Here is a 26383-nt window from a genome sequence, read left to right as displayed (position 1 = left end):
TCCTGGAAACTCCTACTTTCTACCTCCCACTTTACTAATCCAGGAAGAATTAGAGGTTGTTAGGGGAAACCAGAAAGCAGAGAAGCAAGCTTGTTAAATCAGTAACCTTAACAATATACATAATTTAAAGTCAAGAGGCTCTACTCTGAGGTCTGCAACACAGGGACTCTCCAATCTCAAAGCACTGCTGGAATAATAGCGGCCATTTCCCTGTAAACCAGAGGTCTTCTTAAACTTATTTGCAAGTTCAGAGCTGCATTCTGGGCAAATGTCAGGGATTGGGGGAAACTTACCTGATCGCAGCATTTTGTGTCAGATCCCTTAACATGGGAACAGGAGAACATACTACTCTAAAAAGAAATAAGAGAACCATCTATTTGTAAATTGTAACCTTTTGGATAAGTGGAAGCAAGATCCCTTGAGCAGCAGTTCTCAAACTCTGATTTCGGAGCCCCTTTAAACCCTTAACAATTGAGGACCCCAAAGAGCTTCTGTTCCCATTGGTTACATCTGTTAGTATTTACCTATTAAAAATTTAAACTAAAATTTTCAAAATACTAGTTTAAAGATAATAGTAATAAATCTATTATTATTAAAAACCCAGTAAGACAAGTTTAGTAATAAACCTACTGTTAATTTAAATGACATTTTTATGAAAAAACTATATTTTACAAAGCAAAACAAAACCAAACAAGAATATCATTTTCAACTTCTTCAATATATGGCTTCATATCTATCTTAATAGCTGGATTCTGTCATCTGCTTCTGAACCAATCTCTTGAGATATCAAACTACAATTAGCCTCTGGAAAACTCCACCATACATTCAAGAGAGGAAAAGAGTGAGAAAGGCAAACAACACATCATAACACCTTAGTATTATTATGAAAACAGTTTTGACCTTGTGGATCACTTCAAAAGGTGGGCTTTGACCCCAGGTCTTTTTTAGTCAGGGATCTTCTGCTGTTGTTTTATTTTCTCACTACTTTCCATTATTACTAAAAAATGAAACATTTAGGCAACAAAGTAAAAATGTTAACTAAACATCCTCCCAATCTCTCTAATTATATACAATGAATGCTTACTGATCTGGAAGAATGGCTTCTTCATCCAAAGAAAACTTTCCTTGAATCCCATGACATAGTTCAGGCGGTACGTCCACTGACTGTGCAAAAACAGTCCTGATTATATACCCGAAAGAATGGAAAGCAGGGACCCAAACATATGCTTGTTCACCAATATTCACAGGAGTACCATTCCTAATAGCCAAAGAGCAGAAACCACCCAAGTTCCCATTAACAGATGAGTGGATAAACAAAATGTAGTATATACACACAATGGATTATTCAGCCATAAAAGGAAGGAAATTCTGACACAAGATGGCTGAACCTTGAAAAATTATGCTAAGTGAAGTGAGCCAGACACAAGAGGACAAATATTGTATGATGCGGCTTACTTGAGGTTTCAAGATTAGGCAAATTTATAGAGTCAGAAAATAGGAGAGAGGCTACCAGAGGCTGGGAGGAGAGGAGGGTAGAGAGATTTAATGTTGTTTAATGGGTACAGAGTTTCTGATTGGGAAGATGAAAAAGTTTTGGAAATGGACAGTTGGTGGTGGTTGCAAAACTTTGTAAATGGTCTTAATACCACAGAATTATATACTTAAAAATGCTAAAAATGGTAAATTTTGTTTATATTTTACCAAAATTTAAAAAATATATTCCTGATTATTAACCAAATAAACATACTGTCTAAAAACACTTCATGATGGAAAAGAGCCCATACCTCTGTGGAACCTGTCTTGTACAGCTCTAAAACGAAGTCGTGAAGTGGGTGATGTTTCCCCACAAACAAGACATCGCCTCCAAGACTGTTTCTTCTAGCTGGGGGTAAAGCAGGAAAAGAATAAAGATCAAACAATTATATCCGTGAGAGCAATTTTTATGAGGACAAAATTAAAAGATGCATCTAAATTTTAAAAACTTAATCATAAAGTTTGTAAAAAAATAATTTAACAGTAACAGGCCTAAACAGGTGATGCATCTCTGCAGAAGAAAAACAAACAAAAACAAACAAAAACTAACAATAAGGTTTCAAAAATCAATGACTATCAAAAAAAAAAAAAAATCCCTAAAAGACACCTGAATATAGGATTGCAAGATGAGGGTCAGCGTTTTCTTATTTATACAGAACTCAATTTCTTTTTATAAGCAATAAACATTCCCTGAGGAAACACAAATTGTATCATCGGAGAACAAAAATTATTCTAAGGATGGCTGATAGAGAAATTACTTCTATAGGTCTGTTACACTGGTATAAAATAAATTTTCCAATTGAGGCTAGCCTTGCAATTTCCCAATATTTTAACTATCAGTATTAATGACAAAATCACACTTTTTGTGAGAAATAGCATTTCAAGTTCACACTCTGAGAGCAAATGCTTTTGACTCGACTTAACCTTCAAGCAAAGTTATTGTTATTTGGGGGGTGGAGGAGGATGAAGGGAAGAAGGGAGATGGAAGAAATCACTTATAACTTAAAAATTTTCATTTAATTACTATTCAATTTACAGATAATACATATTAAGAAACAAATTTAACCTTTGTTATAAAGAAGTAAAATCAGTGATTTATGCCCCCCTTATGAAAAATTTAACCAAAAAAAAAAAAGTAAAAAGGCCTAATTTTCTAAGGAAATGTGAAGTCTATGTCCCAGACTCAGTACTGCCTGAGTGGGGCGTCAGCCTTACTCTCTTCGGGGGTGAGGTCTGGGTACACCTCTTCCAGGGCAGCTCGCAGTCTTCGCTCATCCACAAACGGCAACAGAGCCACACCTGGGGACACAAAAGCACACCAACCGCCCCTGCTATTAGGGTCACCTAAACACCAATTGGTTCAAATGAACATTTCTAGTAGAATATCTCTGCTAATATAAAAACATTTGGGAACTTAGCTCTAATATTTAGCCAAAATTCAAATGTAGAAAAAAATTCCAGATTTTCCATCCTAAAAATGGCTCATATGGAAAACCATGTGTGAGCTCAACTCTATAATAAAAAATTTTAAATCAAAAGAACAAGAAGCCACCTAGACACCAATTTCTGTCCTCGATCTCCTTACTAGATGCCCTCGGGCAAGCCAGTCAATCTCCCAAGGGCTTGGGCTCTCATCCTTTCTCCTTTCTAGGACCTTGGAGTTTTTTCTTCTGTAAAAAGAGATCATTCAACAAAAAAAAACTCAGAAGTTCTGTTCAATTGGAATACTTGAAGTGTCTCTTGCAGCTCTAAAATTGCATAATATCCTGTTATATTTTAAAACCTAATAATTATACACACAAAAATTTTAGAGACTTGTTTGCTGAAATTACTTTGGGGGAGGGTAGACTAGATGATCATTTTCAGGCTGAAAACTGTCCTCTGGAGTGTGCTAGAATTAAGGTCATTGTTTTATCTGGACCTGTGCATAACCTTCAAAGAAACACACCAGTAATACAATATCCATTACTAGAAAAATATATGAACTTATTGAAGCACAATAAATTCTGCTGTATACAGCAAAAATAGCATTTTGACCAAATTTTAAGATAAATAGCAAAGAGAAATGGTAAATAGAGCTAAATAATTTTGAAACTACTGCCACTCAAAACTGCTGTATTTGTGATTATTCCCTTTAAAATGATGAGAAATGAAAGGTTCCCAAAGCTGTCACTATTTAGCTACCATATCTTCAAAGTTAGGAAATGTGTTCAACTGTACAACCTAGTAAGGAGAATACTAAGCTGTAGTGTGAATTTTATAGGGCCTAAAAAGCTGGTAAACACTTACATGGAAAAAACCTAGAGTTGTTCAAGTTTAGTCATTCATTTAAGAAAAGTTATATCACGAAAAACTACAGCATTATCTAGCTTTTGTTTTCTACCTACTAGATTTAGGATCTAAAGAAATTAGCAGGAAGACTTTCCTACAATATCAACTCCAAAAGCTAATTTCAAACAGTAAGCAACTTGCAGTGCTAATGACAGCAATGCGGTTAGTAAGTAATAAATGAGCCCTGCTGGCCAGAGTCTAATAAACGAAAATGTTTGTATAAATATAAAAATACTAAAGGTCTGAGTTTAAACCTATGTTAAAATTCATACAATCTTGAAAAAGAAAAGTAAAGTTGGAGGACTCACATCGCCTGATTTCAAAACTTACTAAAGTTACAGTAATTAAAATAGTATGGTACTGGCATAAGACAGACATACTGACCAACAGAATAGACAGCTAGGAAATAAACCCTCACACACACTCAAGTGATTTTCAACGAGGGTGCCAAAACTACCCAATGGGCAAAGGGCAGTCTCCTCAAAAAGCGGTGCTGGGGAAATGGATATTCACATGCAAAAGAATGAAGCTGGACCCTTAAATTACACCACATACAAAAATTAACTCAAAATGGCTTAATGCCCTAAATTTAAGAGCCAGAACTATAAAACTCTTAGAAAATATAATGAGGAAGCTTCATGACACTGGATTCGGCAGTGATTTTTCAGATGCCAAATGCAGAGGCAGCAACAACAAAATAGTCCAACAAAAACTGGACTTCAAAATTAAAAACTTCTGTGCATCAAAGGACACTATCAACAGAGTAAAAAGACAACCCACAGAATGGGAGAAAATATATGCAAATCACGTATTTGATAAAAGATTAGTGTCCAGAATACATAAAGCACTCCTGCAATATAACAAAAACCCAATTCAAAAATGGGCAAAGAATAGACACCTTTTTACCCAATTTTTTGCCCTTGAATAGACAATTTTCCAAAAAAAGATACAGAAATAGCTAATAAGCCACATGAAAAAAAAGATCAACATTACTAATCATTAGGGAAATGACAATCAAAACCACAGTGAGATACCACTTTATACCCATCCGGAGGGCTATTATCAAAAAACAGAAAATCAGTATTGGCAAGGATATGGAGAAACTGTAACTGATGTGTACTGCCTTACTTTTCCTCTGGATAATTCATATTACAATAATAGTCATCAGGTCATATGCATGTTTATATATTTACTTATTCATTTAATGAACACTTACATGAGTAATTTTACTTATATTTTTACTTTACTACTTCCTATTCTCCTATGCCTCCTCTCCATGTTACTCCTCCACAAAGCATCTTCAAAAGCAACCTAAGATCTCAATCCATTTACCTGTAACACAACATGCCCACAGAGTATAACACCTGCACAGCCCCAATCAACAGGCTTCCCACTATCATTCTGTTAAAGTACTATGAAATTTCTGTTACTACATAAATCAAAAGTCAACCCTAAAATCTCATAAAATAATTATTTCAATTGGTAAATTATTATTTATTCCACTTTGCTCTACAATTCTCTTTATTTTACTGGTCTCTGTACCACAGGGAATAATCAAGGAAAGAGTGAAAACATGGTATCACCAAATATGCTTAGCATTCTAGAAAAATATATGGTGGAAGAAGAGTTTAAAATGATTTGCTGAAAGGGACTCTGGTTTGAAATAACAGTTGGCTTACTGTGTGAGAGACTTTGTGTTTTACCGTCACATTTTTTTGAGTGGTAAATATCACCTTAAATTTACAACTAATTTTTATTGCCATTCTTTCTACAAAGTCTATAAACAGAAGGAATGAGAAAATGACATATAGATAAACAAGAAATAAAGTTTAAGTAATGATTAATGTCAAGCATATAAACTAAATTTCTAATTCATTTTTCAAAAGTTTCCACGGAATGTAAGTAAATCTCCACATGGACGCTCTCATGTTTCTACACTGCTTTGTAACCTCAAGGTGTCAATGACTGAAAGGAACAAGTCCCAAGTCCCATTAATTAATCCAAAGGAGATAAAGGATATAATAAATAATCTACTTCAACCCAATTCACTGTTTATCATAATGTGACTATTAAAATTATATCAATTATTGCTAATCCCAGTTTGGATGGCAAAATATAGAAATTTTTTCATCCTATAAATCATGTTTGCACACAGCTTTACCAAAATGAGAAAATTATTTTAACAAAAAGGAATAATGTCTAAATTTTACCTTGCCATGCGTACTTCTTCCCATTCAAATCAATAGCAAAATCTTCAGGGTAGAAGTCAATTATACTAGAATCCTATACCAGGGAGACAAAGATTAAAAAAGTGAAGACACACATTTCTATTACAAAGAATTTGATATAACTTTTGATCACGTTATCATGCCTTTCCTCCTAGAAATGGCATTCTTTAAATTGCAGGTCTAATGAAACAAAATTAACAATTTTATTTTAAAAGACAAAAGAAAGGCATTATTATAGAAGAATTTTAGAGCCGAGAGCTGTGGGCCAGTGTAGTTTACTGACAACCCCACTTGCCAGCTGTGTCTCACTCCTCTTCATGCACAAAACCAGTTGGGAAGGGATTCCAGGTGGCCCAGTCTTAGCTCTGGCAGCCACCACACAGGCTGGAACAAACACAAATAATGGCTTACAGGTAGGCTGAGAACAAAACAACTGTTCTAAGAATTTCTCCCAAACACGAATTTTATTTACTAAGTGGAGTACTGATGGCCAAGGAAAGCAGAAAAATAAAATAGGGGAAAATATACAGAAGAACTGAAATACTTTCACTTTTTTCTGCACTTCACTCTCAACTATGAGACGCAAAAGAAATTGTGACTAATGTTAGTAAAATGTATAACAAAAACCCAGTTACCAACACACTCAAAATACTAAGACTCACAGGATCACTCATGAGTTTCCGCCATGATGGAGGTAGAAAGTTACCACTTGCAGCTGGAAAAACCCCCATAAGTTGCTCTAGTGGTTTAAACTGTGGAAAAGAAAAAAACTTTAACATACAACATACAATTTTTATCTAAGCCAAAATTCTATAAATTTTATGGCTCTAAATAGCTAAGCTTACCGGTTTGGTACCCTTCTCAAAATCATGAGGCATATCTGCAATACCTTCAAAGTCTGAAGCGAACGGTGCATAATGGAATGGATAATACCACTTCCAGGACGCACAGCCCTGGAATCATTAAAAACAGCAAAATCAAAAATCTATGTTAATGATATACACAGAAAAAACAAACAAAATTAGACTATTAACCTATAATATTCTATTTATAAAACACATGACTTCTAGTATATATTCCACATAACTTTTTCCATAAGTCCTAAGTTATTTTTGATTAAATCTGTACTTTTTACTTCATATCAATGGCTTCTTAATTTAAAAAATACTGTAAAATATATTTAATAATCAGTAGTTAACACCAAACTTTATATTCACAAACACAATTTGGTGAAGTTTATATTCTTAAAATGTGTTTAGTGGCATCTCTTTACAACTCCAGAGCTGCCATCAACAACTAAAATGAAGAGCAGGTGCAGCTGACACTTACTGAGCCTACAGGTGGGAAAGGAACATCACTGTGAGAGTAAAACAGGCAAAAGTTTCATCTTATAATTCCCTATATTTTCAGTGAGAACTTTCTCTTTATTATAACAACATTTAAGTAATCCCATCAACACCACCCCCCCCGCCGCAACAAAAATAAATTACACTCATAGAAAAGATATATCTTCCCAATATGTGTTTTGACTCTGTGCCTCGTGAATTAAAATCTTTGTAGAAGTAAAACATGATATCAAAATATTTTACAGTTGATACTTAGCACATTAAATTACTTTCGATTTACTAATTTCAGATCACACCAAAGTGAACTTGCTTCACTCTCCGAGCACAAAACCAGATATTAACTATCTGTGTTACAATTCCCATGTCTACCTAACCTTTCACCAATCTGACATCCCAATTATCAAAGGCTTTAAATCACATACAGATGATTCCAATTAGAAACCGCTTCAAGTAACATCATTACCCCATACAAAGGAAATGGTATCATTCAAATTCCTTTCAAATTCTTACTAGTATTTTTCAGGCTTTGTCCTTTGTCCAGTCATTTAGTGACTATCTATTAGTTACTCAGTTATTTTTTTATTCCAATTAAAAAAACACTAAACTTTAGTCATTTAAAAGACAAAGTATACTCAACCATATTTCTTGATATTGGAATCTTTTACACAATAAAAAATAGCTTTGTTTATATAGTAACACCTAAAGAGCTTTAGAAACAAATATTTAAAGTAAAGAATTTCTAAATAGAAAACTTTAAAAGAATGAGTCTAGGTTTAATCTCAGAATACAGCTCAATAATACACATTACTGTAGAAATTATCTTCCTAAAATGATTAGCCAGAGATTTAGAGGAAAATACTCTCTTTGTACCTGGTAATAATATCGAAGAACCCAGCAGAGTCCTTCAACGTAAGACTGAACAACTTTACGTCGGAATTTCTCATCAGCTGCATCAACATCAAATTTGTTCTTGTAGTACCGCTGTTTCCAGCCAGCTTCCCATAACCTACAAACCAGGCAAAGACAGTTTATGCTGAATTAATATGGTAACTGTCTACCTATTTACCACCCAAATCAATTTACAGTTAATGCCCAGGTGAAATGTAAATAAGTTAAACAGTAATGCTAATAAACAGGGTTTCATTTATTAAATATTTCTAAAAAGTCTACTTGCACAAGATTACCAACTTAAAGACAGTTAAACATCAAAAACTCAAACAGTGATTCCAGTAAGATCATTATAAAACTACATTAAAAAAAATAATAATCACATGCTAAAGTAGATATAGAACACTTGTTTGCTTGAATTTTCAGAGTGTTTTACATGCTTTTTGATTGTGGAATAACTCTAAAACTACATTTTAAGATTCAAATACTGAAGATATTTTTACATAGTTGAGTTCCTCAGTTTGTTAAAATATATTTAAACTATACTAAGAAAGTCAATTACTTAAAAAAAAGAAGATTTGCACGGGTAATTCTTTTAAAGGTCAAAAGTGATTTATAAAAGAATAAACTAGGAACCAGGAAGAAATTATGTGTATACCTAAGCTACTCTCCCTATGCTTGGGCCTCTGTGAGCTAAGAGTTGAAAGAAAGGACACGCATGCACATGTACACACATATGTATGTACATTCTGGTAAAACTCAGAAGTAGGTCAATCAATTCACTAAATTACCATTAATCACTGAAAATACAATGTGAAGAAGCACAAAGTACTCATTCCTCATTCTCCAAGAGATTAAAACATTTTCTTGAAGGAATACAGAGATGCCAAAAAATTTCTCAAATCAGGACAGATCAAGAACGTCAAGATTCTACAGTAAGGCCATTTTCTACCATGGGCCAGATCTTACAAATTAACTGCAGTCAAGTTTCAGAATACAGGTATGTTTTGCTTTTCAAAAGTTCACTTTAAACCACTTTGCTATAAAAGACCCACATTAATACCTGTTTTTTCTAATCAAAAGAAATGCAGACAGGATTTCGCTTAAAAAAAAAAAAAAAGGCAGAAAGTGGGAATCCACATTTAGCATTTGTTTTCAGCGAGCAACCCAGGAACAGGAGTGGCCCCGCCAGTGGGAACCACATGCAGCATCTCAGTATCAGCCACGAGAGCTGTGAGCTGTGTCTGTGAGCATCTGGGCTTTATCTCCATTCATTTTGTGCAGCAAGATGTGACCTAAGGTAATTGCTTCTCCACTCTACGCCATTTCAGCTACAAAAAGTTTCATAGGCATCCTCCACTTTGCGATACTGGGGGAAACCCATATACCACACCAATTTTAATTTCCCATATAAACAAAGGATTCACAGAACATCAACCAGGAGAAATATCCTCTATCTATAATGTGGATTATCACCATTTCACAGAAAATATTAATAAAATAAATGCTAAGAATCCCAAGCATTTGATAGAAACATTTCTACCTTGATGATCCCCAGCACCAGAATTAAACAATAAAGTACTAAATAAATCAAGTTTACTATTAAGCTAGTATTGATCATGATGACTTCACAGTAAAACAGAAAACACTCTAAGAGGAATATCCACTGTTACAGAAGCAGAGGGTAAAAACTCAGGTCAGGTACATGTTCGATGACAAGTTATCACAGATCTCAGAATCTGACATCAAAGGACGTTTGGAAAATGCAGAACCATATGTGACACTTGTGAAGTTTTTAATCATAAATACAAACACACCATCCACAGCCTACATAAGAAGCATGAGCTGTGGACCACTATTGTTTGCTTAACTTTGAACTATATCATTTTGCTAAATTCTTAATGAGTTACATTTATTGAGATTGTTGGCCTTTTACACTTGAAGCCCAAGAGTCAAACCTAGATTTAATTACAGGAAAGGCTATTAATCTTACTATATGATCATCTCCAACTTCTGGACAAATTAAAGAATCAAAGTTTCCCATTACAAATTGTTAAGTATACAGCTAAAGGGAAACTTCTCTGTCGTGAAATATAACTATGCATACACAAGTTTCTGGTTTTTAAAAATACACATACTCATTTCTTAACCAAATGACTTCCGCATATTTCATCTTGAGGAAGCAACTTTTCAGCTGAGAAGATTAAAGCAAACTATATCAAGTATCCAAGTGTAACTGAACTTTCTGGGTTAAGCAGCTTGAGAATTTAATCTCCACACAGTAACATTCAGATCACATAGTAAGAGCTAAACACCTCATGCCTAGCCCATCCAGTGCCTGGTCTCAGAGGGAAAAGTGGCTTGGAGGATGAAAACCTGCACGCATACTAATCTAGCTACTTCTGTTTAACAGCTATAGCTTACACATCTCACTGGAATTTACTGACTATCCTAACTCTCCACATTAATTACTGGTGGATAAAAAGATCACAGATGAGCATCTGAAGGCACTGCTGCTCTGAGCTAAATAGCATTAATTAGACCGCCTCTATTTCAGCAATTTGCTAACAAAGTGCTACCAAAAAATGGCTTCACCTGACGTTATCCTCTGGCTCAGGTTCACTGTCACTGTCTTCCGCTTTTCGCTTAATTCCTCCTCTTGGAGATGGGGAGCCATCAGAAGTGAAACTCGTATTAGGAGATACTGAAGGACTCTGTGGACAATTATGACATTACAAAGGAATGACTTAATTATTCATTTCACATAAGAAGGGACATCCAACTGCTACTACCACCATGCTTCATGGTAATACATTTTTAAAGGCTGTTAAATAGATATGGTAAATATATTTAGAAAGCATAAAGGCTGATCTTGGCCTACTGCACTTGCCCCCAAAAGAGTAATATGGCGCCAAGCTTCCTATGCTTAAACTCAAAAGAATTTGAACATTCTTAGGGTAAAAATTGCTTCAGAAGAAAAAAAGAAAAATTTAATTTTACAGATTTTTTAAATTATTACTTAAATATTTCTTTTCCTTGGTGATTCCCTGATCTTATGAGTTCACGATCACTTTTCACCAATCAAAGAGCAAAACTGTAAAGGGGGAAAAAGATAAATATATAAATTAATAATAACAAAATAGTCAAGCTGGTGAAAATGAAGTTATTAAATGCTATGTGTTCAACCTAGTATAACCACTCTGGAAAGCAACAGTTTAGTAATATAACTCTGCCAGATAACTGTTAAATTATTTCACATATACTGTTTTAAAATTCAATGTACAAATAAAAATCTATTGGTCATCTTAGAAAAATGCACATCTTATTAGTATTTCAAAGACTTGGACACCACTTTAAATTCAGTATGATCTCGTCCCTTTGTACCTAACTCAATGAAGACAGGCAAACCCTATAGTATTTTAACTAAAAAATTAAAACCTTCTGTGCCTTTAGTTTTATGTTAAATGACCAAAAAACATAAGTGGCATATACAGCCTTATCAAAAAGGCAAGTTCACACCACAGGCTAAGAAAGTTTGTTACCACAGAAGCCATTTGATAAAACACTCACAATGCTAACCATAAGGAGACGCTGGTCAAGTACTGCAGACTAACACGCCCAAAAAGCTCAAACAATAAATACACAAAAATAAACAAAAAAAACACCAAAAGAGCAAAAATCCATAACTGTAAAGGCCATCTTTAAATGAACTGGTAATGTGGCTTCATGATCTCCTTAAATTCAGAACATTCTAGATGAAAATTCCTCTTTGCAAAGACTCCAAAAGAAATACATGTGTCAAGAGGAATTAATACAGGATCAAATAAACACTATGAACACCAACTTCCCCACACTCACTCCCATGGCAGACATTATTAATCAACAGTGGATCTGGATCTGTGGAGCCTGACTATATAACATTGGAATCCTTCTCAGGGCCATTGCAGGTCACAAAGTTTAAACCTACTGCCTCCCTGACATTAAGGAAAAAGCACTCTATCAGCAAATGGTGTTTGAGAATGCCAGTCATTTTCAGTTCCACTCTGTGTGGACTGTAGTCACTATGGTCTTAAATAATGCACATCATCTTTTCCAGTTCTACTCAAGTGTCTCACTGCCATCCCTTTCGCTGAAACTCCACATCTTACTCTGTTAATGGTTTAAGGAATAAGATAAGAAAACACAAATCAAAAAGAATAGATACATGTAAATGTATATATAGGGTTAGCCAAAAAGTTCAGTTTTTACCATAAGATGGCTCTAGTAGCACTTAGTTGTCTTTAACTTCATTCAAAACAATTTTGTTAGATTGTATTGTGACAGCTGTCATATCAGCGTGCATTAAAAAAAACTTATCAAAATTGGTGAATTTTTGTGTAGCCATTTTAATTTTGAAGATGGAAGCAAAAAACATTTTCAGTATATTATGCTTTATTATTTCAAAAAAGGTAAAAATGCAACTGAAACGCAAAAAAAAGATTTGTGCAGTGTACAGAGAAGGTGCTGTGACTGATTGATTATGTCAAAAGTAGTCGGTGAAGTTCTGTGCTGGACATTTCTCACTGGACAATGCTCCATGGTCAGGCAGATCAGTTAAAGTCATAGCGATCAAATGGAGACATTAACTGAGAACAATCAACATCATACTATGCGGGAGAGAGCCGACATACTCAAAATATCCAAATCAAGCGCTGAAAATCACTTACACCAACTTGGTTGTGCTAATCGCTTTCATGCCTGGGTTCCACAAAGGTTAAGTGAAAAAACCTTCTTGACCACATTTCTGCATGCGATTCCCTACTTAAATGTAATGAAAACATTCAGTTTTTAAAACAAATTGTTACGGGCAATGAAAAGTGGATACTATACAACAACATGGAATGGAAGAGATATTGGGGCAAGCGAAATGAACCACTACCAACCACACCAAAGGCCGGTATTCATCCAAAGAAGGTGATGTTATGTATATGGTGCGGCTGGAAGGGAGTCCTGTATTATGAGCTCCTTTGGGAAAACCAAATGATTAATTCCAACAAGTACTGCTCCTAATCAGACCAACTGAAAGCAGCCCTCGACAAAAAGCATCCAGAATTAGTCAACAGAAAAAGTATACTCCTCCATTAGGATAACACAAGACCGGATGTTTCTCTGATGAGCAAACGAAAACTGTCACAGCTTGGCCGGGAAGTTCTGATTCATCGGTTATAGTCACCAAACACTATCTTTGGATTTCCATTTCTTTCAGTCTTTACAAAATTCTCTTAATGGAAAAAATTTCAATTCCCTGGAAGACTGTAAAAGGCACCTGGAACAGTTCTTTGCTCAAAAAGATAGAAAGTTTTGGGAAGATGGAGTTATGAAGTTGCCTAAAAAACGGCAGAAGATAGTGGAGCAAAATGGTGAGTATGTTGTTCAATAAAGTTCTTGGCGAAAATGAAAAATGTGTTATTTTTACTTAAAAACCAAAGGAACTTTTTGGCCAACTACATATAACTGAATCACTTTGCTGTATGACTGAAGCTAACATGACATTGTTAATCCATTATATTCCAATATAAAATACAAATTAAAAAAGAAAGAAAAAGAAAACAAAAATCAAACAGAATTCATACAAACAAACAAACAAACCCAAAACAATAGAAAGGCAGGCTTCTTCTGTCAGGAGATGCAAAACCTCATTTCTCAAATTCCAAATCTAAGGTCCTAAAACTTCTAATTGTGAATTAATGGGAACATAAATTCAATCAGTCTCTTGATATGGCAAAAATTCCACATATAGGATTGCCCTATAATAAGGGATTTGAGCATCAATAAGATAACTAATAGAATAATAAAACTTAAAACATCCAAACTTATGTAACTTCCTTGGATCTATCATAGAATACGTTTACATAAGATTTTTTCTCCCAGTGCAAAACTCTCTCTCTCATGCCTACTAGCTTGAAATAAGCAATCGCCTTGATTATCTGCTGTGTGTGTGTGCTAGTTCACAGTCTATTCCCTCGCCCCTGCTTGTGTGCTGCCATGGGCTCTGAGCTCTTGGTCCTTTGTCAGTAACCTGAAGCTAATGGACAGAGTACAGCCTTGCTGGCTAAGCTGATGTGCTCATGCGGTTTGGATACCAAAGTTCAAACAAGGAGGGATACCACGAGGCAAATCCACTCTGGGTGTATAAATAGGGAGCAACCAGAATTTGGGTGGTGAGAGCTACCTTACAATACATACTTGGATCTCTTCCATGACTGAATTGGAGAGTGAGAGTTCAGGCAGTAAGGAGCACCTGTATCTAACAGACTGAGGAATACCATTCTGCAAAATGCCCATAACTGATCCCTAGAAGGAAAGGGGAAATAAGGCAACAAGACCCTCCCTTCTCTCTTGCCCCAGGTATGAGACATGCAGGTGTTCCCTCGTGCTTCTAGCGTCATCACCACTGTACCTTTGGGGGAAGAGGGAAGCACTGTGGCCCATTTACATCACAGAAACACTATAGCCACTTAGCCATCTATATTTACATGCATTTTCTTTCCTTTCATATCATTTGGATATTTTCATACTGATAATGATGCATTTCACAGAATTATAAATCTCTCTCAAGGCAAAAGAAACTGAGAAAAACTACAAAATGAAACAACTCCAGGCTAAATGATCAAATTCACACACGACTGCAAGGGGCATCGGGTAAGTCACCACCCTTCAATGCTACATAAAAGTGAGTCACTTACAGAATTATTCTGCATCCTCATTTCATAGGCTGCTTGTCTCGGATTACTGGCTACTTGAGATCCTGGTGAGTTTCTTGAACCAAGGGCATGAGGGGTTAATATTCCACCGGGAGAGAAAGACGGTTGATCTCTCTAACATAAATGAAAAGAAATGAATGTAGAAATTAAAATTAAATCACAACAAAATCAGATGACAGGAAGAAAAGAAGGCAATGGAAAGAGTCCCCACTGTAAGCACTTACTAGACGAAGTGAATTTCTGTTAACATTACAGGGTTGTCTACACTTTGATGTAACGGTAACTTACCCTGTAACAACAGTTTATAATAGTAACTCTGCTCTCAAAGTACATATAATTCACGCTCTGATACACATATGTGGATTGCGACAATGCCCGTCACTTTCAATTCCATGTGGTGGAACTATTCAAGTCTCATTAGGCTGTTCTGCTACGTTCACTTACAATTTCTGAACACATTCAAGATACAATTTTAGGCAAATAAAAAACAATAATATTTACCTTAATGTTAAAAAAATAAGTCAAGAGATTGATTTCTACTTAGGAAATACAGCTCTTCTTTACCCTTCACCTTGCTAGAATTTAACTCTTCATTGCCAATTAATTATAGCTACGACTACAGCTATACTAGGTGACAGCTGTAGTTGACAGATAAGACATTTTTAAAACAGATACTGACTGAAAGAAAATAATATATGGTACAAACTATTATGTATAAAATAAATAAGCTACAAGGATATACTGTACAATGCAGGGAATATAACCAATATTTTATAACAATTGTAAATAGAATATAACCTTTAAAAACTGTGAATCACTATGTTGCACACCTGAAACATATAATATTGTATACATCGACTATACCTCAATTTTAAAAGTTAATTAAAAAAAAGAAAAAAATAATAAAGCAGAAACCAAATATGCTCCTCCCACTCCTTAAGTGGCTTCCAACTACCTGCAACAATAAATTCTTCTCCATTCTAGGTTCCTGAAATTGCTCAAATTCAATAAAATATGATCATAAAAGGCAGTCCCTCAATTCCATGAATTTAAAGTCCAGGAAGGATGACAAGAGCCACCAGTAGTAAGGAAATGACTGCTCAACCTGGACCTCAAGCCGAGGCAGCAAGGAGGCCATGGAGAAGGTACGGTGTGCGGGGCTGGGAGTAGGAACCTTCTGGAGGAGCCAAAGGGGGGCAAGGCTCTGGGTCAAGAGGGATGTGGTAAGCGGACACGAGGGGAAGAGCTGGCGGCCGAAATCTGACCAGACCATGGTGTGCTCTGCAAGCCAGACTAAGAGAGGACGGGATTCTGAGGGGGACTAAGGAGTCACTGGTGATTTCCAAGCAGAGAAACAACAAAGCTCCAGGTATCTTGTTCTAGGAAGATTAACCTGACAAAGATATAGATAGCGTATAGTGACTTGCAAGCGGATACAAAGGGTTGACTGCTTTTATTACAGAACAGTATCTGATTATTGTAAAAACCTCTTAAACAGATAACTACAACCTGCCCCTTCCTGCCCATCAAGTATTTCCCTTCAGACTCCAGAGAGAGATTAGAAAGGACTTCTTTAAAATCAACACCAGGCGGGGATATGTGTATAAAAACAGATGATTGAACTTGGTGTACCCCCCCCCAAAAAAAAAAAAAAAAATCAACACCAGGTAGGAAGGCAGCTGGGTGGGCACCATGTCTCTAACCAACTGCTAGTGGGTAAGGAATAAAAAGCTATTGTAATGAACATCTTCCTTGCAAATCGTAAAATTATTGCCAGTCTTATGACATTAGTTAAAACTCACCTTCATTCTCTTTCTCTTTTCTTTCTGTCGTCTTCTAAAACTGTCCTAAAAGTATAAAATCCACATATTCTGTCAAATAATTACACAAAAATGTAAGAGTTAAACATTACCAGGAATGATCTAGGAGACAATTAAAGTTTTAAAGGAAGACCCCAGAAACCTACGTACATAATTAAACCAGGCAATGGATTGTATGTTCAAAGTGCTGCTTATCAGAACTGCAGATGGACAGAGAGCATTCTAAACTGAGTTCAGACACAATTTAAATAGTTCCTCAATTTTTTTCAGGTAGTTTTTAATATCATTTCAGGAAAGAATGCAAGAGTCATGACCAAAAAAACCCTTAGTTTTACCCTGGAGTGAACAGGCTGCCAATATGGAGAAGATACACATAAGAAAACAATCCTTTACGTTGTAGCTGAATATAGTTAATAATCAAGATGACAATTTTAAAATATCAACAAAACAATTTAATAATGAGCCTCTATTACCTAAAATTGGCTGGACAGTTCCTAACCCTGGCACATGTGTGACACAAGTGGGTAAAGAGAGCAGTGGGGCCCTATGCAAACACTGCCCACCCAGATTCCAGCAAGTCGGCCTAATAAAAGGAGGAAGAAAATGCGGACGTCTATACTGCTTATTCTGGGCCAGTTTAATTCATAGGGAAGAGTCCAGTCTGCCTTAATTCTTCCCTCCACTCATTTTCAAAATGTAGCCATGGTTTCAACTACATAGGATTTAGGGTTTGCCCTGCTTCCCACTAACTGTGAGCCATTCAAAGGCCTCCTTTCCCCAGAAAGCACTCCTGCCATACCCACGTTTCATGAATGTCCAGGCCCTGAAACGACAGCTAAGGTGACCACGACAGGTACTATAATGACCATCACTACTCGCAGCACTTCCACCGCCACCCGCCCCACCCCCAAACAGAGCACTTAATGAGATGTGAGCTTTGTGCTTTCTGCCAGGAGGGCCTGAATGCTAGAAACATGGTGACCGACTACTGAAATCCTCCTAAGATATGAACACCAGCAACTTCTCTAATGAAGCTTTGCCCCCATCATTAAGGAAACGTCTCTTATCTGACCATGACTCCTCCTTCTGGAATCGTGCTCTCCACTGGGCTGCCAGGACACCACTCTCACCTGGTTCTTTCACTCCTGCTGCTGCCTTCACTCAACCCCTCTCCACCTCCCAACCGCTGGGGCTCCTCAGGGCCTGATTCTTGGACCTCCCCACTTCTCTGTGCTCAAAGAAGGAATCATCTAATCTCACTACTCTCCAACCAGAGCCTCTCCCAACTCAACACCCCCACTCGCACATCTCAAACTTACTGTGTCCAAAACAGAACCCCCACCCTCAGCTCTGCACCTCCCAGTCTTCTCACCACAGCTGCTCAGATCAGACCAGTTTTCAACTGCTCAGAAAAAAATGCCTTGCAGTCATTCTTGATACTGTTCCCTCTCTCACACCTAACGGGTTCCTGCTTCAACACATGTTCAGAATCCAGTCACCTATTCTAACCTTGAGTGCCACCATGGATTACTGCGAAGGAGACTCTTAGCTGGGCTGTTTCTGCCTCTGCCTCCACACAGCAGCTAGGGAGATCGTTTTATAGTACGTGTCAGATCTCTGCCACTTCTATGCTTAAATGATGCAGACTGAAAGCTGAAGTCCAGATGCATCATCTTTCTGAGCTCTTCTCCTACCCCCTTTCCTCTGCTCCCTCTGCTCCCACCACACTGGCTCCTTGCTGTTCTAGACATCCTGTGTATGCTCCTGCCCCAGAGCCTCTATCCCACACAGGCTGTTCCCTCTATCTGAAATGCTCTACCCACAAACATCTGCATGGTTCACTCCCTCACATCCTTCCAGTCGCTCCTCAAAGCCATCTGCCAGTGAGGTCATCTCCAGCCACCTTTTCTAGGGTTGCAATTTCCCCACACTTCTCCCCCTGCCCTAGTTTCCTTCATGGCACTTAGCACTCTCTAACAGCCTGCACACTACATTTCATTTTTGTGTTAACCGTCCATCTCCCTCAGAAAAATGCCAGCACCATGAGGTCAGACATTTGGTCTGGTTTTTTGTTGTCGTTGTTGTATCAGTAACACTCAGAATACCATCTGGCACATGGTAAACAAGGAATATTTGCTGAATAAATGAACATTTGCAAGATGAAAGGCAAACATCAAAGCTCATAAAATTAAAAGCATACATTTCTGACCTAACTGCTCAATTTTAACAACAAATATTGATGTATTCCTATACTACAATCTACTTTGCTATTTTTAAGGAAAGCAGTCACATAAGCAGAAGTGATCTTTAATTTTTCTGCGTGCTGTGAATTCCTCTGGAAATCTGTCAAAAGCTGTGGACACACTTCCTGGGAAATAAATATACCCAGATACTTTTATATTGAATTTATGAGGGTTTATAAATTTCCCCAATGCCCAATCATGCTAACAGACATCATATGATGTCAAGGACACTGGAAAAGATCCAAAGCTGTAAAATGCCCTCTCTGCCATGCCAGCTGGAAACCACGACATGCTTAAATCTGAAGCACTTTGGTATCTATCAAATCCTATACCAGACTAATGCCAAATACCATCAATATTTAATATTATAGAGTCACATAAAAGGACTTGTCTAACATGAGATTTTTATACCAAGTAGTACCCAGTATATACAGTTTATTTCTTAAGCATAAATGGTAGCAGTTAAAGTGCAGCCACTGTAATTGTTGAAGACTTAGTTAAAAACGGCTGTTCTGGTAGACATTTGATATCCCAAAGTTAGTTATCTGAATTTTACACGTGAAGATTGCCAAGTACCAAAGGCTCTGAAAGAATGCCTACAGTCCACTCACTGTTGCACAAAATGGTACCCAAAGTTCTGAAGAAGAGGCCACTAGCTACAGTACAGAAAGTTGAAGAAAATATAAAAATCTTGTCAGATACAATGACATTTTAATTTGTTAGATCAGGTAGCAATGTAGCAATATTATGTTGCTATTTGCTCACAAGAGCCACATGACTTCTAGAAAATCAGTTTCTGAAAGCATTTCCTCCCCTTTCTTTCTGCTCATTTTACTGCTGGCCTCCCTTGTGACTCCCCACAGTCACCCTCCAGCCCACCTGGCCTCCAGGCTGCTGCCCCTCCAGCCCTCAGCTCCCCGGGGCATTTCAAGCCCTGGCTGAGCACCAGGGGCCTGTCCATCCTGCTCTGACATCTCAGGCAGCACCAACGACTTCTCCTCTCTCGAGGGACCTCCTCCCCCGGCCCCACCTCCTCCTTAAACGTCCACACTCCTTGAGGTTCCTGATGAAGTCACCTGGGATAAGCTCCCAGAGATGCCAAGTTCACATTCATGATGGGAAGTATCTCCCATCTGCTAATGGTTCTCAAATCTCCTTTCAAAAAACTTCTGACCTATGCTCCACATATATGTCCATCTAACTGGTTCACGGACTGTTCTCCTCTCAGATGTCCTGTGGCCCCCTGAACTCAGTACTTCCAAAACGAAACTCATTTCTAACTTATCCCACCCTACCCTGCTCTACCCATGGGGCTTGCTATCTCGGTGAATGGCACCAGCAAACTCCCAACTGCCCCAGCCAGAAACTTGGACTTCTCGCCTAAGCACTCACCCTATCACATGTAACTAATTCCCGAGTGCTTTGTGATCTTATTTCCTTCTTTTATGTCTACATTTCTTACTCAGAGCTGCAACCCTTTGCCTTGGTTGATGCAATCCAACCCAGACCCCCAATACTCTGCCACCAGAGAACAGAGTTCCTAGGTCCAGAGCATAAACGGTGCCTATAAAACACAGCAGGCCTAGTTCAATTCCAGCCTCCTTCTAGCTTTGGAACCCTCATTTCATGTCCTATTGATTACACAGGTGTTTGGATTTATATCTTAATTACGATTAAGAAGAGAGAAGAAATTACAAAGCAACTCACACAGGGTGCAATACAGTTCCACACAGCAAGCATCACAGCCTTTATAAAATCAAAGCACTGACCACTCGTGATTACATTGGTGTTTGATACACTACAATGATTTAACAGCGCACTCAAAGAGGTTAAAAGGACAATCACAGGATCATCACAGCCTATTAGATACAGGAGCAATTTAGCTACTGCAATAGAAACACTTTACCTCATCATCCTTTCTCTTTTTAAAAATGCTATCCTCAACTTCACCAACTGCTAACATGATCATCTGTACTCTCTGCAGATTGACATAACCACTTTCTGTAAGGTAACCCTGTAAGTGATAAAATACATGTAAAATGATCTTCTTATAAAAGCAAATACTTCTGTTTTGAAATTATTCAAGAGTGAACTTACCCCAGTTTTGTGTACCACATTTTTGTATATGTTAACCAGACGGTCAATTGCACCTTCCCTGCCACCAGGAAACAAACATTATGCATTAGGACCAGAGTGCACTGTCAAGGCAAGAAGGCTAAAATGGCAGTTTGAAGACTGACACAAACACACATACCTGATCTCTAAGGACGGCAGGTGAGGAAGGAAGTCATTTCCCACAAAGAAGCACATGAAAACCCAGTCGTCAATGCTCCTCTCAACATCAAATGTGAACGGCAGGCTGGCCATGGTGAGCTCTCTTTCCAAATACTGCAACCAAAAAGGAACGCTGCCATTAAAGCCATGAAGAGGCACCCTGTTGTAGCACATCGATGCCAGGGGTCACTACTACATACCTCACGAAGAACACTCAGACGAAGAAAGATAAACTCTCCTTCTGCACAAGGAAGACTGTCTGCCAGTTCATCGTGCTGCAAGAAAGGGGGTGAAGACTCAACAAACGTACTCTGAATACTGGAATTTTCTCCGCCCAGATATGAGGGTGAGTCAAAAATTATCCACACTCTGCCATAGAATTTATTTTAATTAACTTTTAGAAAAGACAAACGTATCATTTTTCGACATAATCCCCTTGCTTTTCAAGACACTGTCCATCTGTCAACAAGCTTTCGTAGTCCCTCATTTAAAAATGTTTTAGGCTGAGCTGCAAGCCACAAATGCACCACTGTCTTCACTTCTTCATCAGAAGTGAATCCAGGGACTTCCCTGGTGGCGCTGTGGTTAAGAATCCGCCTGCCAAGGCAGGGGACGTGGGTTTGATCCCTGGCCGTGGAAGATCCCATATGCCGCGGAGCAACTAAGCCCGTGCGCCACAACTAATGAGCCTGCGCTCTAGAGCCTAAGAGCCACAACTACTGAGCCCAGGTGCCGTGACTATTGAAGCCTGCGTGCCTAGAGCCTGTGCTCCACAACAAGAGAAGTCACGGCAACGAGAAGCCCTCTCACCACAATGAAGAGTAGCCCCTGCTCACTGCAACTAGAGAAAGCCTGCATGCAGCAACAAAGACTGAATGCAGCCAATGAAAGAAAGGAAGGAAGGAAGGAAGGAAGGAAGGAAGGAAGGAAGGAAGGAAGGAAGGAAGGAAGGGAGAGAGAGAGAAAGGGAAAGAGAAAGAAAGAAAGGGAGAGAGAGAGGAAGGGAGGAAGGAAGAAGTGAATCTGCCTCCTTTTTTTTTAAGCTCTTTATTGGAGTATAATTGCTTTACACTGTTGTGCCAGTTTCTGCTGTACAACAAAGTGAATCAGCTGTATTTATACATATATGATTGATGTCTAACACTTGTGCGACCTTCCTTGAACTTCTCTATCCATTCATACACACCTCTTGACAACAAAACACTTTCTCCATACTGCGCACAAAGTCTTCAATAAATAATGGCACCAGGTACACCCTCAGACCACAAAAAACGAATCACTGCATGCTGCTCTACTTTTGTGCAAATCACAAGTGCGGCATCCATTTTTGCTCACACCGCAGTTCCAAATGAACTCATGTAACAGATTCACACCTGCACAGCAGTGACTGGGGAGACAGTCACTGCTTTTGAATGGGAAGCGCTGATAAGACAGTAGGGCCAACAGAAGTTTTAATATAACTGGAGTGCGGATAATTTTTGACTCACCCTCATACTATGGCTTTTTCTAAAGCAAGACCCATTTTAATATTACAAGTATTGAATAAAAAAAGAACTCACTAAGCCATTTTAAAAATAAAAATTACCCATAATCTCAATCATACCTAGACCAGAGATTGGCAAATGTTTTTTACGAAGGGCCAGACACTATATACTTTAGCCCAGAGGAGGGGACATATATGGTCTCTGTTACATATTCTTTCATGTTTTGCTTTGTTTTTACAACCCTTTAAAAACAGCAAAAAACCCTCTTAGCTCACAGGGCAAATTTGCAGGGTTGTATTTTGCCAAACCCTGAGCTTCACCCAACCAACATTTTAACGTATATGTCTCACCCTTCTCTGTGAATATGTATACTTCTTACCTGCGTTTTTTACTCAACACGTCTTTTAAAGAGGCACCATATTCTTAAAACAGAAACCCCTTTAAAGGAGAATGGATATAATCAAGGGAACCCAAAATACGTAGAAACTAGGAGTAACTAAGAAGTACCAAGAAGGTTAACATATTTGATTTATAGTTCCTTTTAAGAAGAATAACCATTTGAGACAAATAACTTCTCCAAACAAATCATGTGCAATGGGCTTTGTAACCTATGAGACCTCAGCCCAGTGTAGATATAAGTTGTGTTAGGAAAGTGGGGAGTAGAAAGAATGAGTGCATGCGTGATTGTGAATGTGTGTTTACTTTAAAGAGCTTTGAAAGATACATTTCTGTGAGGGGTAACAGAGCAAGTAGGTAAAAATCTCATTAACCAGTCTTCTCTTTATCCATTTTTTAAATGAGGCAACCTTAATATACTTAATGCCACTGCACTGTACACTTAAACGTGGCTAAAAGGTGTATTTTCTGTTGTACATGTTTTATCACAACAAAAAATAAAATTAAAAAATTTTAAATGAGGCTACTACCATCCTGAAGTTCTTACCTTTCCCTTCTTTTCTCTCGGCAAACCTTCACAGTCCTTGACCTCATGTCCAAACTGATTACAAAGACCACAGGGTTTGGGTTTGTTTGGTTTGAATTCTTCTCTGATAATGGTAAAGTTGGGCTCATGTGTAGCAAGGCCAAGCATAATGAGATCAGCTATCAACAACAACAAAACACGAACAGTGAGCACTTCCAGAAGACCCTTACCCCGCAACCAAAGGCAAGACATTAGCATAACGCAAGACACCAACTCAAAGAAAAGACCAAATGAGCAAGCAAAGAAAAGACCAAATGAGCACACAAACGGCAAAGCCAAAAAGCCTAAAACTTCCTAGCGGCCAAAAAGATGTCCTCCTGAAACATGGGCGTAGGATGTAACCACCACTCAGGAGTGAACACTTGGAAACTTTCCATTTTAAAGATATGCATGGCCATATTAAAAAGTTGAAAAAATGTTAAAAAAAAAAATCAAGATCAGTGAATATTAATCACAGATTAAACAACTCCATACTAGTTCCCTCTCAAACATAAAATAAGCAAGGCATTTTAGAATTTCCAGGCAACCACGAATAATTAATTACTACAAACCAACCCACTGACTTGCTATGGTTCAACCCAAGACACTCAGATCCCAAAGAAGAAACTTACCATCTGCTCCACATAAGCAATGATGTGTGTTTGGGTCGTGGTTAGGCTGGGCTAGAGAGACGGGAAATATATATTTACATAGATACATTTTATACTATAGGAATATCACATTTTACCAAATATTTTCTATACAATGGCTTGACTTTTTTTAAAACAGAACATATAATCAAATATTTATAAGTGAATTTTACCTCTCTGTCTTCTAATGTAATCCATGATTTTATGTTCCCCTTCACCAGGAGCACTAGCATCAGATAAAATAACCTATAAAAAAAGTTTTTAACATTTATAGCTCACCCCCAGTTTTCTAGCAGAAAAATCAGCAGACCTGAATATCTTAAAATAAACTGGCATAATTCTATTAAGATAGTGTTACTATTGGAAATTTTTCTTAATAAGGTGTGTATGTGTTAGACATCAAAATTATTTCATTGCTTAACTTACTACTTGGAATGGAAAAAAAAGAAATGCTCGGGTCAAACTTAGCCATTAGAAAAACAGATCAGTTCACAAGTTTCTACTTTTCTCACTGCTGTTCAAGTATATAGCACCAAACCATATAAGCCTTACAAGTAATCGGTAAGAGACACCCATTAAATACAATGTACCATATGTAATTAATAGGGAAACAAGCTTATGAACCTAAGATCATATAAAAGTTTTGCTTAAACTTTACTTAAATACTCAGGAGAACATAGCCATTCTTTAAAGGCAGCCCCATGACTTTCATCTTGCTGTATTTTGATTTCTAATAACAGAAATTACTTTCATATATACATATTTTAAATCACGAGTCCCATCTTATGGCTTCACAGTGATGGTAAGAGGACAAAATTGGCACTGAGAGAAAATTCAGCTGTCTGTAACTGGACCATGCAAGGCACCCCATCTCTAATAACCCTGGAAGCTTCTCTTTCCTCTAACAGTCAACCAGCATTTTACAGAGGGGAAAAAAGGACAAATAATATTAGTCGTATCAAAGGACAGCCTCAAACTGTCACCCTAATCTTTCTGAAGTACCAAAATGTGAAACTTACTGTCAAATTTTTCCACCCGGGGTCATTATTTAAACGATCAGCTATGTAATAGCGAAGGCATTTAGCAAGATTGTCCATGAACTCAGTTCCCTAAAATGACAGAAGGAAATAAATTAACCTATCATTTAAGAGTTAACAACAGCTAGCAAAGTATGAGACTACTTACTGGTGTAATACAGTTGCTGTCAAATCTTTCTTTTATTTCTTCTGGAGGAAGAAAGCCACCTAGAGAAAAGGGGGCAATGCTTTGTTCTCCCCATAAACAGCAAGGTGAATTACTCAATATTAGGCCAGAACAACAAAAAGAGTTGAAACCCAAAAGAAAGCGCTGTCACCCGAGGAACAATGTTCCCCCTTTTTTTGAAGAAAATAAGACTCCTCCCCTCAAATTTAAATTAAGCTTTAACATGACTGTCAAACAATACATGGTACACAAAAGCTATTATATTGTTATATAAAAATATAAAAATTACAACCTTCTTCCTAATGCCCCCAGCAGCAGAACACACACACACACACACACACACACACACACACACACACACACACACACACACACACACACATTAGGGGCTCTGATCCTAGTAACAGTTCTTAAGATGAAGGGGCCTTAGAAAAACAAAATTAAAATGCTGAGTTTATCACAGCTTTATATCACCTAGAGGGATTTAGAAATCCTATTTTTTTCCTCTATATCACTCATTAGCTTCTTCTTAAGACACAAATATATTTCACAACATCTTCAAGAATGAAGACATCTTTCAAAGCAAAGATAATCTGCTATAAATATAAACAGGTTTTAGAGTATTAATTACAAGCTGCAGCTAAAGTGTGTATATACATGCACACTTCCAGCAAATTAC

At 37.4% G+C, this 26383-nt stretch overlaps 1 protein-coding gene across 3 annotated transcripts in view; it reads right to left on the bottom strand.

Moving 5' to 3' along the window:
* XRN2 (5'-3' exoribonuclease 2) overlaps positions 1 to 26383 on the bottom strand; it is an 80664-nt gene that overhangs the window by 29529 nt on the left and 24752 nt on the right. For 2 of the 3 annotated variants that reach the window (XM_057701536.1, XM_057701535.1), the window contains exons 5-24: positions 25687 to 25745; positions 25521 to 25610; positions 24675 to 24747; positions 24484 to 24534; positions 23834 to 23991; positions 21607 to 21681; positions 21387 to 21520; positions 21230 to 21287; positions 21039 to 21146; positions 16872 to 16916; positions 15052 to 15183; positions 10922 to 11040; positions 8309 to 8444; positions 6938 to 7045; positions 6755 to 6844; positions 6075 to 6147; positions 2749 to 2832; positions 1785 to 1882; positions 1085 to 1164; positions 294 to 350 (exon numbers count right to left, since the gene is read on the bottom strand). In XM_057701536.1, coding sequence (XP_057557519.1) covers positions 294 to 350; positions 1085 to 1164; positions 1785 to 1882; positions 2749 to 2832; positions 6075 to 6147; positions 6755 to 6844; positions 6938 to 7045; positions 8309 to 8444; positions 10922 to 11040; positions 15052 to 15183; positions 16872 to 16916; positions 21039 to 21146; positions 21230 to 21287; positions 21387 to 21520; positions 21607 to 21681; positions 23834 to 23991; positions 24484 to 24534; positions 24675 to 24747; positions 25521 to 25610; positions 25687 to 25745 — 1828 coding nt within the window. The remainder of the gene's footprint in view (positions 1 to 293; positions 351 to 1084; positions 1165 to 1784; positions 1883 to 2748; positions 2833 to 6074; positions 6148 to 6754; positions 6845 to 6937; positions 7046 to 8308; positions 8445 to 10921; positions 11041 to 15051; positions 15184 to 16871; positions 16917 to 21038; positions 21147 to 21229; positions 21288 to 21386; positions 21521 to 21606; positions 21682 to 23833; positions 23992 to 24483; positions 24535 to 24674; positions 24748 to 25520; positions 25611 to 25686; positions 25746 to 26383) is intronic. The other variant, XM_057701537.1, reaches the window with a different exon arrangement.

The sequence above is a fragment of the Hippopotamus amphibius genome, chromosome 12 (assembly GCF_030028045.1).
Source record: "Hippopotamus amphibius kiboko isolate mHipAmp2 chromosome 12, mHipAmp2.hap2, whole genome shotgun sequence".
NCBI classification, from domain to species: Eukaryota; Metazoa; Chordata; class Mammalia; order Artiodactyla; family Hippopotamidae; genus Hippopotamus; species Hippopotamus amphibius.
Note: the sequence above shows the minus strand (reverse complement) of the source record. Positions and strands in the feature narration are given on the sequence as shown.